This window comes from Cuculus canorus, chromosome 13 (assembly GCF_017976375.1).
Source record: "Cuculus canorus isolate bCucCan1 chromosome 13, bCucCan1.pri, whole genome shotgun sequence".
NCBI classification, from domain to species: Eukaryota; Metazoa; Chordata; class Aves; order Cuculiformes; family Cuculidae; genus Cuculus; species Cuculus canorus.
Genome location: NC_071413.1, coordinates 15,100,803 through 15,114,623, shown reverse-complemented (window position 1 = coordinate 15,114,623; position 13,821 = coordinate 15,100,803). Strand labels below are relative to the sequence as shown.

At 38.6% G+C, this 13,821-nt stretch overlaps 2 protein-coding genes across 2 annotated transcripts in view; both read right to left on the bottom strand.

Moving 5' to 3' along the window:
* Positions 1 to 13,821, bottom strand: part of LPCAT2 (lysophosphatidylcholine acyltransferase 2) — a 32,271-nt gene that overhangs the window by 4,206 nt on the left and 14,244 nt on the right. The window contains exons 7-11 of the mRNA XM_054078864.1: positions 12,945 to 12,979; positions 10,725 to 10,779; positions 8,375 to 8,457; positions 7,680 to 7,805; positions 6,426 to 6,579 (exon numbers count right to left, since the gene is read on the bottom strand). Of these exons, the coding sequence (XP_053934839.1) occupies positions 6,426 to 6,579; positions 7,680 to 7,805; positions 8,375 to 8,457; positions 10,725 to 10,779; positions 12,945 to 12,979 (453 nt within the window). The remainder of the gene's footprint in view (positions 1 to 6,425; positions 6,580 to 7,679; positions 7,806 to 8,374; positions 8,458 to 10,724; positions 10,780 to 12,944; positions 12,980 to 13,821) is intronic.
* On the bottom strand, positions 71 to 6,561 carry CAPNS2 (calpain small subunit 2). Its single transcript, XM_054078865.1, has 2 exons — positions 6,426 to 6,561; positions 71 to 5,132 (listed from the first exon to the last, which is right to left on the bottom strand). Exon 2 carries the CDS (start codon positions 5,012 to 5,014, stop codon positions 4,148 to 4,150), a length of 867 nt encoding a protein of 288 aa, XP_053934840.1. The 5' UTR covers positions 5,015 to 5,132; positions 6,426 to 6,561; the 3' UTR covers positions 71 to 4,147.

The following is a 13,821-nucleotide window of genomic DNA, read 5'->3' as shown; positions in this document are numbered from 1 at the left end:
TCGGGTGTAGTTCAGAAACAATGCACCATCCTAGAATAACAATGGGGCTGTTGTCTCGTGTTAAACAGCCTGATGATGCAGTAAATCTACGTGGTCTACTTTAAGCCATTCTCTGAATAAATGCATTGCCCTACATGTTATTTGAAGCTTTTACATTGTCCTACCTTTTAAGCCAGAAATGCAATGAATTAATTGTAAAAGTCTTTCTGGTAATTCCAGCTTTGATCTGAATGAACATTTCAATGTGTTAACTACAAAGCTACATCAAAAAAACATTTGAAGCTTGCTTTGATGGGGCTTGTGATTAATTCTACGTAAGCTGCATTGCATTGCAGATAGGGAAAATGCAGAGGACCACTGAAATATATCCTTAAGTCAGTAGCGTTCTTGTGACCTCACTGAAAGTTTCTTGAGGGTTTTGAGAAACATCCAGTCTGGGGAAGAAGCCACATGTAAGCGTTAGGTCAAGGGATACAGAGCGGTTGATGAAAGCACAGTAGAGATGACTACTAGATCATAGTTTGGAACATGCACAATAAGGGTGTCCATCAAAAAACATTTTCAAGGCCCACAAAAGTGTTCCTTTTGTGGGTAATGTGTTGTACAATTTGAGAAGAAAAGATTTTTAAAAAAGCGGACTCCTTAGGTCTGAGGACAGCACAAAAAATCTTTTCCAGCTAAGTGTGGGAGGGGAGTTCTCCTGGGTAAATCTGTAGTGAACAGTGAGAACTAGATTCTATTTCTGGCTCTCCTACCAGCTTCTAATGGCCACTTGAGCATACCAACCTTAACCTTTCTGTTCCTGGCTTTCTGCTGCTGGGTAGTGGAATATGGAGCTTGCCAGTGGAGAAGTGCTAAAGCTACTTTGAAAATACTGGGTACTATGAAATAGGGATTTCTATTATTGTACTTGGGTCTTAAAACAGTTCTTGATTAACAAAATATGTGTAATAATGGATTCAGTACTTAACTTTTCTTTATCAAGCAATATATTTGAGAGGATTTAAAACTGCTAGGATACAATTTTATTTAGTCTGCAAAACCAATTCAGACTGGTTTGCATGGACAATTTATTTTCATGATATTGATGGTCTATCCAGTCTTTTTTTGAAGACATGCAACGTTTGAACATCTCATACTTTAAAGGCCTGTGAATTTTAAGGAAACTTTTTTAGCAAAAGCAGTTAGCACTTAGTCTTTAAGTTACTTTTGTGTGCATCTAAGGGCTATAACTTTTGACGCTTTTTAATCATTAGAAAAGGACAATGTTCTCTCATAAATGCTACTTTAGTTACAAATCTGTGCTCTCATTGTGCTGCAGAGTCACCTTTAAATATTTTGGCTACATTTTAGATCTCATAACAATAATAATAGAGCTATCTTCAAAATGTATCATAAACCTAAACTCTTAAAACAACTGAAGCAAGAGCGTAGATAGTTGTTCAAAGATCCACAGAATATTATTTCTGCAGAGTTTTACAGACTGCATTCTTAGCAAAGGATTGATTGATGCCATTAGAATTTATATATCACAGGAAAAGAATTGGGAAGTAAACTCTAAATAAAATAGTCTAAGTAAAAACAACCTCTGAAGCCAGTTAAGACAGCTTTGGCTACACATAAAAAAATGACAAGAGCTAATAAGGGTCAAATTACTTTAATGAAAGTGCTAAAACCCAGTAATCAAAGCTGAGTGCAATCTGATACATAAAACTCTAGCCATCTGAGTAGGAAATAAGCTTATTATGCTTGCAAGATCATGTTGTGACCCTAGGATGCTGGCTAACTTCCAAATGCTCTGGCATTTTGGTTAAGGAGAGATAATTGGGTTCTTGCTTGGAAAAAGAGATGGGAGTTAAACTGAAAATGCAGGAAAACTTCCAGTGTTTGTGTACCACCACTGCAAACAAGCACTTGCAATAGTCTTTCTATGCATATCTAGCTGTTTGCAGCCTATGCACCCAAGAACAATTTAAGGAAGCAACATGTGAGCTGACCTCCAATTCTCTAAATATCAAAGTAGAACATAAATATTTATAATATATGTTTGTATTTGTTACACAAAACACTCTCAACTACCTTTGTTTTCTTTAAGGTAACTAGTCTTCCACTACTATTTTCACTATAGCATGGTATGGTAAATAGGGTTTTGTGGTTGGCTTTTTTATATAATACAGTAAATCTTACACTTTGGGAAACAAGAGAGATTTCATTGTCATGCACAGCCTCCGATTTATAGTTGCAGAGTGACATTAGGGCTGGATCATCAGTTAGCTTTATGCAGCTGGCAAAGCTCTCTGCAAGACAGATGCAGTCAATAAGGTTTAAAGTATTACTGCCTGAAAATCTTTTTCTCACTGATAAGGCAACAGTAAAAATCGTGTGTGTGTGGGTGTTTGTGGGTGTGTGTGTGTGTGTGTGTGTGTGTCGCGCGTGTAGTCATTCCTGTTTGGGTCAGGTGAGTATACCCCAAATCACTGACAGGGCTACCACCAAGAGGCTACAACTGGACTGTTTGAGGCAGAACCACAGATGCGCCTTGTGTTCATATCCAGGCTCATCATCTGACAGGTTGTAACTCTAAAATTTCCACTGCCTGTTGCTACATGCAAGTTCTAACTAGTCAGAGAGGGATATTCTGAAACAAACCTGGTAGGATGGTGCTCACCAAGAGGTATCGCCTTTTCCCCCTTTCCTATTATTCAGAGCCCAAACACCACTGTGGGGAACTTTTGTGCTTTTCCATTGAATAACCGGGAGGGGTATAAATGCCATTAGGAAGGAACTGACCTCTTTCATCATCATTTTGGGCCAATATGAATATTTTTACTGTCACCCAGTTTGGTATTAAACAAAGCGCAGGAGGAAAAAAGTCTGGGCAAAAGTTTCAAGCTACTTTTTCCCAAGTTGCAAGTAGAAGGCTTCTGCAAGTATAGCAGGGAGGAGACTTCATCAGTTTGGAAAACACTATTTGCCAAGCGTAACTGCAAGATTTTGAAATCAAAGCTATGGAAATTTAGAAACAAAACCAAACAACAGTATGCAATTAGCATTCAGATGCCTTGCAGGTATTGTGTGGTTTCTCGATCAGTCACCGAGGTCTCCCTGGGGAGAGGAGGAGCATGTGGACTCTTACAGCTGGAGACTGCCGTGCATTGCTCTACTCCACTCATACTTTCACATTCCTGTCAGCTAGTACACACCCTAGACAATTTTCTTTTAAAGCAGCAGAGCACTGCCTTGCTACGTTGCGGTGCAAGGACTGTTTTCATCAACTATGTAATCTTTAATTCAAAGAAAGCTACCTTTGATAGATGATGTTATTCCTTTTTCCTTTACTCCAAAATTGATGTCTTGGACAGAACTGCAAAACTTGAGCACCCTGATAAAATTTAACTCAGCCAAAGGCTGATTTTGGCTGTCTGTCTGCTATGTGACTGGATTATTACAGCAAGGTTCTCTAAATATAACTGTAGTATTTTAAGTTGTTTTCATTATAACTATAAGGCTCCAAGGAAAGAAAGAAAAGAGAAGTTAACAGAACTGTAGGAATGAGAAAGGTTATAAAAAGTAGCCTTATGTAAGTCTTCCATTTTGACGTGGCCAGCAGGTAGAACTGACAATACCACTCAGGTTTTGCTTCAGCAGACAAGCATGAAAAAGCAGCAGGAAGGAAATTTAATATGATTATGTAAATCATCATAGTTATTGCACCTCTCATGTTCTTCCCCTTGTTAGAAATTACTGCAAGACTCTACTAGCAATTGCCTTCTGGCAAGCAGAGCTTTATTCCAGTTTAGTGAATCCTTACAAATCAGAACAGTAACATCACAAAGCAACACCAAAATTATGAACTTTTTCTATAACAACTATACTCATATACAAACCATTTTACGTGAAGTAATAACTAATCTTTTATCCTTGAACACATTCCTTCACTTCAGAGTTCAGCGATAGTTCTCTGTCCAACTGACAACTTGCATCCCCCCACCATAGAAAAGCAGACTAATTCATGCACAAGAGGAAATGCAATACTTTAAGCTGAGCTGTCTACTGCTAGAACAAGGAAAAGACTACAGTGCTACAGTACAGGATTACATATCCATGCGTATCTTCCAGATGAAGGTTATTCTTCTCTGCTATGCCTTCATGAATACATGGTCAGCTGCAGCCAGTCTTCAATGGTCATTTTGATCTGTCCGTTTCCATCTTGGTCCAGGGACTTGAAGGCTCGGAACATGCTGTCCATTCGTACCAAGCAGCTAATGAAATTGTTGAAATTCATGCTACCATCCTCGTCGGCATACCTGCGCACGATTACCTGGAGGAGTTGTTCGTTCAGGTGGAATCCTGCAGCCTTCAAGGCACCCGGCAGCTGAGCTCTCCCAACAGCGCCTAACTGTTCGGTATGATACTGCTTGTACACACATTGCCATTTCTTGATGTTGTTCCACAGATACTTAAACTCTTCAAAGCCCAGTTTACCATTCATGTTACTGTCCATGACGGCTACCATGCTACGGCATGTGTCTAAGCTGAAGCCATCTGTCTTCAAGTCTTGATGTCTGGAAACAACTTTGTTCAGGATGTCCCTTAGCTCTGTGGCACACACTTCCATATCATCTCCAGCCAGCTGGAGAAAAAGGCGACGAAACTGTCTGATCTCCTCACTCTCATAAGCTTCCACATTCGTAAAATGTGAAGGAGCTGGAGGTGGCTCTGGATTATACTGAGCTGCTGCTTCACTTATAAGACTGACAAGACCTCCAACAAGTCCTCCAAGATTACCTCCACGTCCACCTCCTGTTAGGAGACCTCCAAGGCCCTGTGCAAGGCTCCCTCCACGACCACTGCCACTTCCTCCACTCAGCAAAGCTTTCGCAAGGAACATCGTGAAGATTTTTTGAAGAGAGTTACTCAGAGATGCAGTGCTGCTGTAGCTCTCCAAAGCTGTATTGTGTCTGAGCTGGGCGTTGGCAAAATGCAGCTTATCTGCATGCTTAGACTTCACCATGTCAGTGCATGTCTCCAGCTGCCAAAGCTATCTCAGGCCTCAGTAGTTTCTGCCAATTGTTGCTACACCTCTCTTTCTTTTCTTCTCTGCATAGTTGGCTTCAGGTGATTTGAGAAATCTTTTTTGAAGAAAAAATAATGATGAGGCTGAAAGCTACAGAGCAGAACTCTAAAATACCTGTGCTCGTAACTGAAGCAATTTGAAAAGAGTCCTGCCACATTAGTGTGACTGTTCCTCAGTATAAGCTATCTCCTTAAAGATGAACGCAGTGAAAGCTTACTAGAGTCTTGTCTGTTCTTGCAATCTTTTATGCCTTCAATTTTTTAGTGAATTGAGCATTACGTCGCTAATTCTACTCACTGACGCTGTTGTGCCAGATAGGGAAAGTGAAAGGAGTCTCAATTGCCCTTAATTATTTTGGTTGCCACAACATATTTCTGTTGTATGTACTGTGCTTCAGGACTCAGGCTACATGTTCATAGAAGCCAATGGTCCAAGGTGGGGAGGTAAGAATGAAGAACGCATGAATATCTAGCTCTGCTAGAGCTTCAGTGCATTCAGTGATTGAGGAATATATTTGACTTCTCTATTTCAGAGCTTGTAAAACTTTTTTATCTGGAAAATTCCTGGAGTAGTTTTAATCAGCATATACAACACAGTGACCTCCCAAGGGCAAGTGTACTGCTAAAGCTAACTTGATCAGCAAGAGTGATACTGAGTTGAGAGAGCTCCTAAGACAAGAAATAAACCCCAGTTTACAAACACTTGCATAACGTGCTGTTTGGGCTGTAGCACACATTGGATGCCTAGCAGTAAGATGATTCTATGCTATGATGTAGTCACTGATTCTTCTGGTATAGTCAGAGGGGTGCATCCACTAAACAATTTTTCTCATCTTCAGAGAGAAGCAGAAAGTGGGAGAGATCGCCGTGGACTATGGAGGAAAGCCTAAATGATCAGATTAATACGTAGCCTCCTTTATGGCAAGAGGAGTCCATATAGTGTCTGACAGCACCTTCCACAAACGCCCCAGGAACGTACACTCTAGTCAGCTTCAATCTGCTTTAAATTATCTGTGTACAACTACATCAGTTACTTTAGGTGTCAGAATGTACATAAGCTCAAACTCTGGAGTAGGCAAAAGGAAATAATCAGCCATTACCAGCATGAAGATTATCATCTGATGTTGGTGAAACAATTTGGTCCAAGAGATGGCCGTCACCTTACAAGATAAAAACTGACCAACCTTCTTCCATTGAAACTTAAGAAGGAAACTGTAAGAGATGGCTATCTTGCCTATTGGAATTGCTAACCAAGAAGCATTCACTAAGCTGGACATAATGAATTTCGGGATGCGATTCTTAAAAAAACATTGCAAACAGGATTTCCCGTCAGTTAACCAACTACTCACCCTGTCAAAGAGTTGAAACAGCTCTTTGAGGACGTCTGAAACAGGCAGCTTCAAGTACTCTGCAAACTCTTCAATTCCAATTCTTCCCCCTTTGGAAGCACTTGCAATAGCAGCAAAGGTATCCAACTGCTCTCTGACATGATTCCATTTTAGGCTATGCAAACATGAGGGAGAGGAGATATTTCTATACAGCAGGTCTTGGACAGATGGAATTTCAGTAGGAGTTATGACAGTGTTCAAAGACGAAAAATAGCCCAACAGCGCATGTGAGTACAGCATTAGTAAAGCTATACTTCCAACCTGATATTTCACATGAAATCCACAATAAAGACTGCCCCTCCTGGTTATTAATATTAAAAGTAGACAGTGTCGTGCTTGGGTATACCTGACTTCCTTAGAGTAACTTCCCAAACCTAGAATCATCTCTCCAGTAAATACGCTAGCCCAGCAGACAGCTTTTCATTACCATAAATTCACATCATGCTACAGGGTAAATACTTAATAATTCCAGAAGGGAATAGATCTTGGCTCTACCTGCTAACTCTCTACCCAAACGCTAGTATCACTACAGCCTGAAAAGTATCAGATCTCTCTGCAGAAATACACCCCTGCACCTCCGTAAGAATAATTAGGATTGCCACGTAACTGTTGACGACTGCTCCAGAGTGAGTTCTATAAATGGATATATAACAAATAAGTTAATGTTAATATTCACTGTGCACATACTTTACACTTGACCACAGCCACGCCAGGTTATTTGATGGAGTTACTGAATAATGAAGCCACTCAGTCCTCAAATTCCACTGTATCCAGACAGAAAAAGTTGACACCACTAAGGAAACATGGCTGCACTGTACAACTGCAACAGTTGGCTGAAGCGTCAGGCCAGAAAGAAGATGCCTGTGCATCTCCATAAAAACAATTTAAATTGGGCACCAAGATTACCATCACATGCCTAAAACAGGCACTGCTCTATCTTCCTCACCTTTTGGTAAGGAAGATTACCTAAAAGATTACAAAAATGCATTTTTCCTCTTGTAATACTGCCCCCCCAAAAAATACGTGGTATTAGTTCTTGCTAGGATTTTCCTCATATCTGATTTCCATAATGTTTATGTATGAAAGTTGTCTACCTAAATATGCTATATTTACACATGGCCAATTTAGTTGGCAGCTTATTTATCCTTTTGTAGATGGCCATCAGCACCTGCAGCAGTGCAGTAATTATGCTACCAAAGGCAAAACTTCTCTTACTTGAGTTTCTTACTAATTTTGGTGAACTCCACCAGCCCAGCTTCCATGGGTAAAGTCAGCTGCCCTGCCGAAATCATCAGTCTGCAATCTTCAAAAGTGTGATCAGTGACCGGCACATTCAAAGCACTGAAACAAAATTAAGAAAAAATTAATATCAATGTCTTATATAAAATTATTTTTAGTTGACCGTTTCCCTTTTCTGTCTTAGCTTGGCTTTAATGTTAACAATACAAACCAAATGATAATTCATTCTTGCACTACTGCAAGTAGGAAAAAGCAATACGTATCACTTTGTGAACCTGTAGAACCATAATATGAAACAACATTATGCCAGTATCATGATATTTTAAGATTTACGGTCCTCTAAATGCTGCCCAGTAACCTTACAGAACAAACCACTAAGTTATTCTCACCAAGCAATTAGAGGAGCAATTTATTGCAGCCTTCCATGAATTGAACATATTGTATTCAAATGTAAGACAACCTTCTTTACGCTCCACGTAAAAACAATCAGGTCATTTGGGTGTAGGAATCTGACGCGTCTTAGTGAAAAGCTAGAGCAATTCCTATATATATATATATATATACGTATAGTACCTATGACCTGACTAAATTATACTTTATGGCTATGATATATACATGGAATTGCTGGATACAAAAGTTTTTAAAGCTTTTATTCTTTACTGATTACATACGTTGCCATGGTTTGTCGTACTCTGTTGGCAAAGAGGATGGGATCCTTCTTTTCTTCCTCAGTAGGAACATGAACAGGCAGAAACTGAAAGAGATCGAATTATCCAATCATTTCAATAATTACCACTTTATTAGCAAAATGGACAATTTTGTGTTATTGTTTGGAATGAGGGAAAGACAGGAGAAAAAAAAATCAGCCATGCAATGAAGGAACTGGACACTAGAGGTCCCAACTGTCTTAGAAACCTCTCGGCCCCTTCTGCCCTAGCCTCACAAATGAGATTCAGTCCAAATCCGCCTCTTAAAAGATTGATAAAAGCTGCTTTAATATGAAAAGTCAAACTCCTAAAGAAGGACAAAATGCATAGTTAGTTAGCAAATTGAACGCTACACTAGTAAGAATAAGAGTCTTGAAATACTGTACACTCAAAGATCCCTTATAAGTGCTGTTACATACTGGAATGGTGTAAGATTTTTAATGTTTTAAAACGCACGCTGCAGTCCCACCTTGTACCTACCTATTAACTATCTCTCAGCGTGTGACTGATAAGTTTCTTCCATGATAAAAATGTTAAGGAATCTTAATTCTGAATTGTAAGTAGGGCACTACTTGCATACAAATACTGTAAAATTCTGGAACTCCAAGCAGAGAGTAAGACAACCTCCTCAAAAACTCAACCTTCTCTCCTCCCAAGCCTAGGAAACACCCTGGATATCTAAATGAGAACACATTTGTTGTCGAGGATTTAATCAACATTAAAATGTGTGAAGTTGAAGTAGCATTGTACTAAAAATACTATAGATAAATTATTATCTAATGTGGCAGGAACCAGCATCTGTTTGCTTGCAAAGCAGTGTTTGCGTAGGAGTATTTTGTTCTTTCTGCTTCAGTCTACAGTGTTTGCTGGCAGCTCTGTTTACCGTGCTTCTTCTCAGTTATGGTTATCATTTATCAGAGTTCTACTACTCTCCATCCTGCAACCTTACCCTTAAATCTATAATCCAGCAATTTTAAAGTATAAGTTGTTGCTTGTGGTTCACTGGAAGACCCTGTTGCTAATTAGGTTATAATTAGGTATGTTTCTTCAGTTATTCTGCAGTTGCTTGTGATGCATTAATATAGTGGTAACTATGCCATATAAATGCAGTCCATCCTGAACAGACTTTTTTATGCTTGTTTTTAAAGAATGCCACCACTTTATGATTAAAAACAGTAAGTTTATGGAATTGGTTATCTGTCAAATAGCCAAAATAATTTTCCATTTACAGCTGAAAGTTTTCTCCCCTGGGAGAGGCAAGGCCCAGCTGTTCACATAAAGATTTGAGAGTTCACTCCTTTTATAAGCAGTTGTCAGCTCTGTTCAGGGTCCGAGATAAGGTTTCTGATTATTGCAATTCCTCTTCAGAAGTTATGTAACTCTTAAATTAAGGAAGTACAGGCATATCATATAGACACAGTAAACTGTGTCATCACTGAGTGAGATGAAGTCATAACTCTAAACATTTTATCTATGCCAACATGAGTCATGGCCTCGAAAGGGGTCATTACATCATTTGAGGCTGACTTCTTGCTCAGATAGCAACCTAAATTTCGGGCAGGTTAAACGCCACCTCTGTCCCCTTCTGAAAACTCACCTACCATTATCCATAGAAATAGTTTGCCAGAAACCACAGCTAGGGATGAAGAATTTGGTTTCTTCACCTCCTGAGGTGGTGTGAATGATCTCATTCACTCAGCTGCTTATCTGAAGACTACTAAGTACATCTTCCCAGTCAAATTGCAGTCCTGTAAGAAAAATTCTTCACATCTCTATCAACAGCAAAACTACCTCTGTGATCTGCTTTTGACCTAGCCTTCCAAAAGCTGTAACTTTTGCAGCTCTAAAACTCGCTGATGGGTTCACAGTTAATCCTCAACATCCACAGTGTGTCAGAAGGATGGGATGCACTAGACAGGGATGCACATCACCATTCACGCACAGTAGGAGCAGGCAGCACAAGACTGCTGGGAGTAGAAAGGCTACTTGCTCACAGTGTGGGACAGCAACAGAAATGTGCATTCCTAGAAGGAGCAGTCTGATTCCCTCCTTCCTCAGGGAACTCTTTCTCTTCTCTTCTGAGAAGTGCATCAACGCTAAGAACTCAGTTCCACTTTGGGGACACATGCTACTGTGAAAGCTGCTTATTTTTTCACGTTTCAGTTTCATCTTTTGGGACACAACATTTATTTTCTAACAGGCAAGTTTGACTTCTGTTCTGAAGTGGGGGAAAATACTGGGAACAGTGCATTTATATTAAAGTATAAATTCCTCAGATGCTGAAGCTTAGTACAAAAACATTTTTAATTCTTACCTCAACTTCTACTCTTGTGAAGAGCTGACACATGGTCATTATGCACAGCTCTTTTCTGCAGCAAGGAAGAAAGAGGAAGAAAAATACATTTTATTTCTTTTAAAACAAGGTATTTCAGTATTTCATGTCAAGTACCGACAAAACCACAGCCAATACTGTGGAATTCCCCAAAATGTTGCTTTCAACTTCTCTTTCTACGGGGTTTCTGAATATACCTGCTGCTTGTTCACTGGGCAGGCAACTTGTTGTCTGTTGTCATGCATATTAACAATACCACACTGTTCAGCAAAATGTATATATGTTACTTTATCTTTAAAGAGGTGGATACATATTGGATTCTAAAGCTTTCAGAGCTCTGATATTGAGAAGCAGCTTTACTTTATCCTTTATTCTCTCATCTGCCAAATGGGACCAGTAACTTCCTTTTGCAGAACTGAAGCAAGGATTTGTTAGTATTTCATAGCTATTTTGCAAATTATCATGTTTACACAACTGTGTTAATGAAGGGATATTCAATGCATGTTCAATGCTTTTAGAAAAAGTCACAGATTGTAATATCAAGAGGTAGGGGGAGGAAGAAACTGAGGAAGAGGTTGAGCTTTATCACTTGCACTCTATCTTGTTCTTTCACTGTGATTTTTAAGTAGAAATCCACATTTGCTCTTTATGTGAAATAAGGTAAACTATAATAGAAAACCTTTAAGCAATCTTCTAGTCTCGTTTTGGACAAAATAAAGAAAAGGAAAAGGCAGGAGAAGAACTAAGGCATACTTTCTGCAGGAATCCACTCTTAATCCACTTAACTCTCTATCTGGAATCCACTAATTTTCTATCACACAATATTAGGTTTTATTCCCAGTAAGGCACAAAAGTAAGAAAGAAACAGTAATAGAAAGCAGAGACAGTGTCAGGAGGTCTCTGGGGAGGAGACTAGGACTGTCTCATGCTGGCTGCAACATCCAGGAAGTTTTACATACATTGTGACAGTTCTACATTTTGTGATCTGCAGGTTTGTGTGCGGGATATTCTTCTCCAGGTTCCAGTTATTTTTGTTAAGAAGTTCTCAATTTTGAGTGAGTGGGCAGCTCCCTCCTTTCCACAGGAATATCTCTGATTTAATCTCTTTCTTCACCTGTTCCTACACCATCTCTCTTAACTGAAGACATAGCTCCTTTTCAGTTTTCCAGCACAAACCTTTCGTAGGGGTAATCTGTAGTACACCACTGAATTTGCAACATTAATTACTCTTAGTATACTGATACCTTTAACGACAGGAATAATAATAATAGCAAAAAATTACTGGGAAACAAAATAAGATCAACTTTTTTCATCGAGATTATTTTTCATAATGTCCATTCCACAAGTGTGCAGGTGTCAGGATTAACTAATAGTTTAGGAGGCACTTATGATCTGCTCCACTAGTTCAGACACATTTCTAAATCAGTTGCCTTAAAAATTTTAGTTGCTAGGTAAATCAGTCTTAGTGTACTTAGACATACTACATATTCTGTGTGAAAATGTGGGACATGGATTCTACATATCCATATTTTAATGAATGTTTATAAGGTGAAAAGTATTTTCAAGACATATTTTTGGTGCAGCTGTAAAGGTTTTTTAATACTAATAAGGTATTTTAGTATATTAGAAGGCCACCTATGCTGAGAAATAAACACAGATCTGTTGCCTGAATGGTTTACTGAAATGTTTTGCATTATTTCAGTGAGAGATACTATATATATAGTCTCCTCACTGGGATCTCAAAACAATGACTTTTGTTGAGTCAGGTAAAAATAAAAATTCAAAGAAGAATCCTAGATATTAAAATGGGGAAAGACGGCGAAAATCAGTATTTGTTTTGTCCATCATCTTCATTTACTCTCACATGACTTTTCAAATAAGATGGAGGAATGAAAAAATAGATGGGATAAAGCAACCTTTTTTTTTTTGTTTGTTTGTATACTTTGTAGGAAATGGTGAATATCTGTGGAATTTGATTACTATGTTTGTTCCCCAAATAAAAAGTATTTCAAATCTTTGTTTCTCTAGCTGTTCAGGTATGAAATCTATTGCATGACAGCATTATCCCCAAGTATTTTTCCCCCATAAAAACAAAGCTAGGAGAACAGGTGTCTTGGCTTAGCTAAATCTGTTTGGCAGCATGCTTAGCAACAAGTGGGAAAAAAATCTTTATGTAATTTTCAGTAGGGTTAAGAAACTTACAGTGAATAACCCTGCCATGTCCAGGTCACAGTATCCTAAGGAAAAAAACAAAACAAAAAAATGTGTAAGGAAACCAGATGAAAGTTAGAGAGCAGATAAGTTACAATGTAAAACAGGCACAAGTTTAGTAACATCATATGATGGTTTTATAGTCCTGTAGTGAAAATAAAGAAAGGTGTCAAGGCCATTAGGGTTCCTTGCCTTAAAAACCTGGAAATAAGCATGGCAGACTTTTGATAATATCAATAACTGCAAATAAAATTTACATAGTTATGTAAATACTTTAAATCATTCATTCCGATCTAAACAACAGAAGCAGAAAAAAAATAATCTAAGAAAACTTTCCCAGAGAACTTCGCCAGTCTGTTTAGAAAGGCACCCTCATAGATATTTGGTTTCATTTCTCAGATCATTTCTGCATAGGTAATGTATCACGCTATTTCTTTGGTTTTTTTCTTCCTATTCTATGTTTATTATTTCCTAGCTATGATTTTTACAGTGTATACTGCTGATCCTGAAATCCTGTCAGTGAAAATGCAATACCAGTCCCCTTTATTACTGTTTTTCTAATTGACCTGTAAAAGAATTTTACAAAGGAATCTTTGTAAATAACAATATCAATTGCTTGGTTTGAATCTTAGCATCTATTAGGAATGAAAAGGTTTGTCTTTTCCGGCTTTGTTGGACAACCAAATAATTTAAGAAAAGTTAGCAAGCTGCTAGACTCATGCCCCAGCATTTACACCTGTCAGTGAGGCATGAATCTGTCCTCCTCTACTTGGCAAAAAGTGTAAACATTTACTTGGCAAAACAAGGGAAAGTTGTATAAAAAGAACCATCTGCTAAACCACCCCTCCTGAGGTGTCTGAAGTGGGGG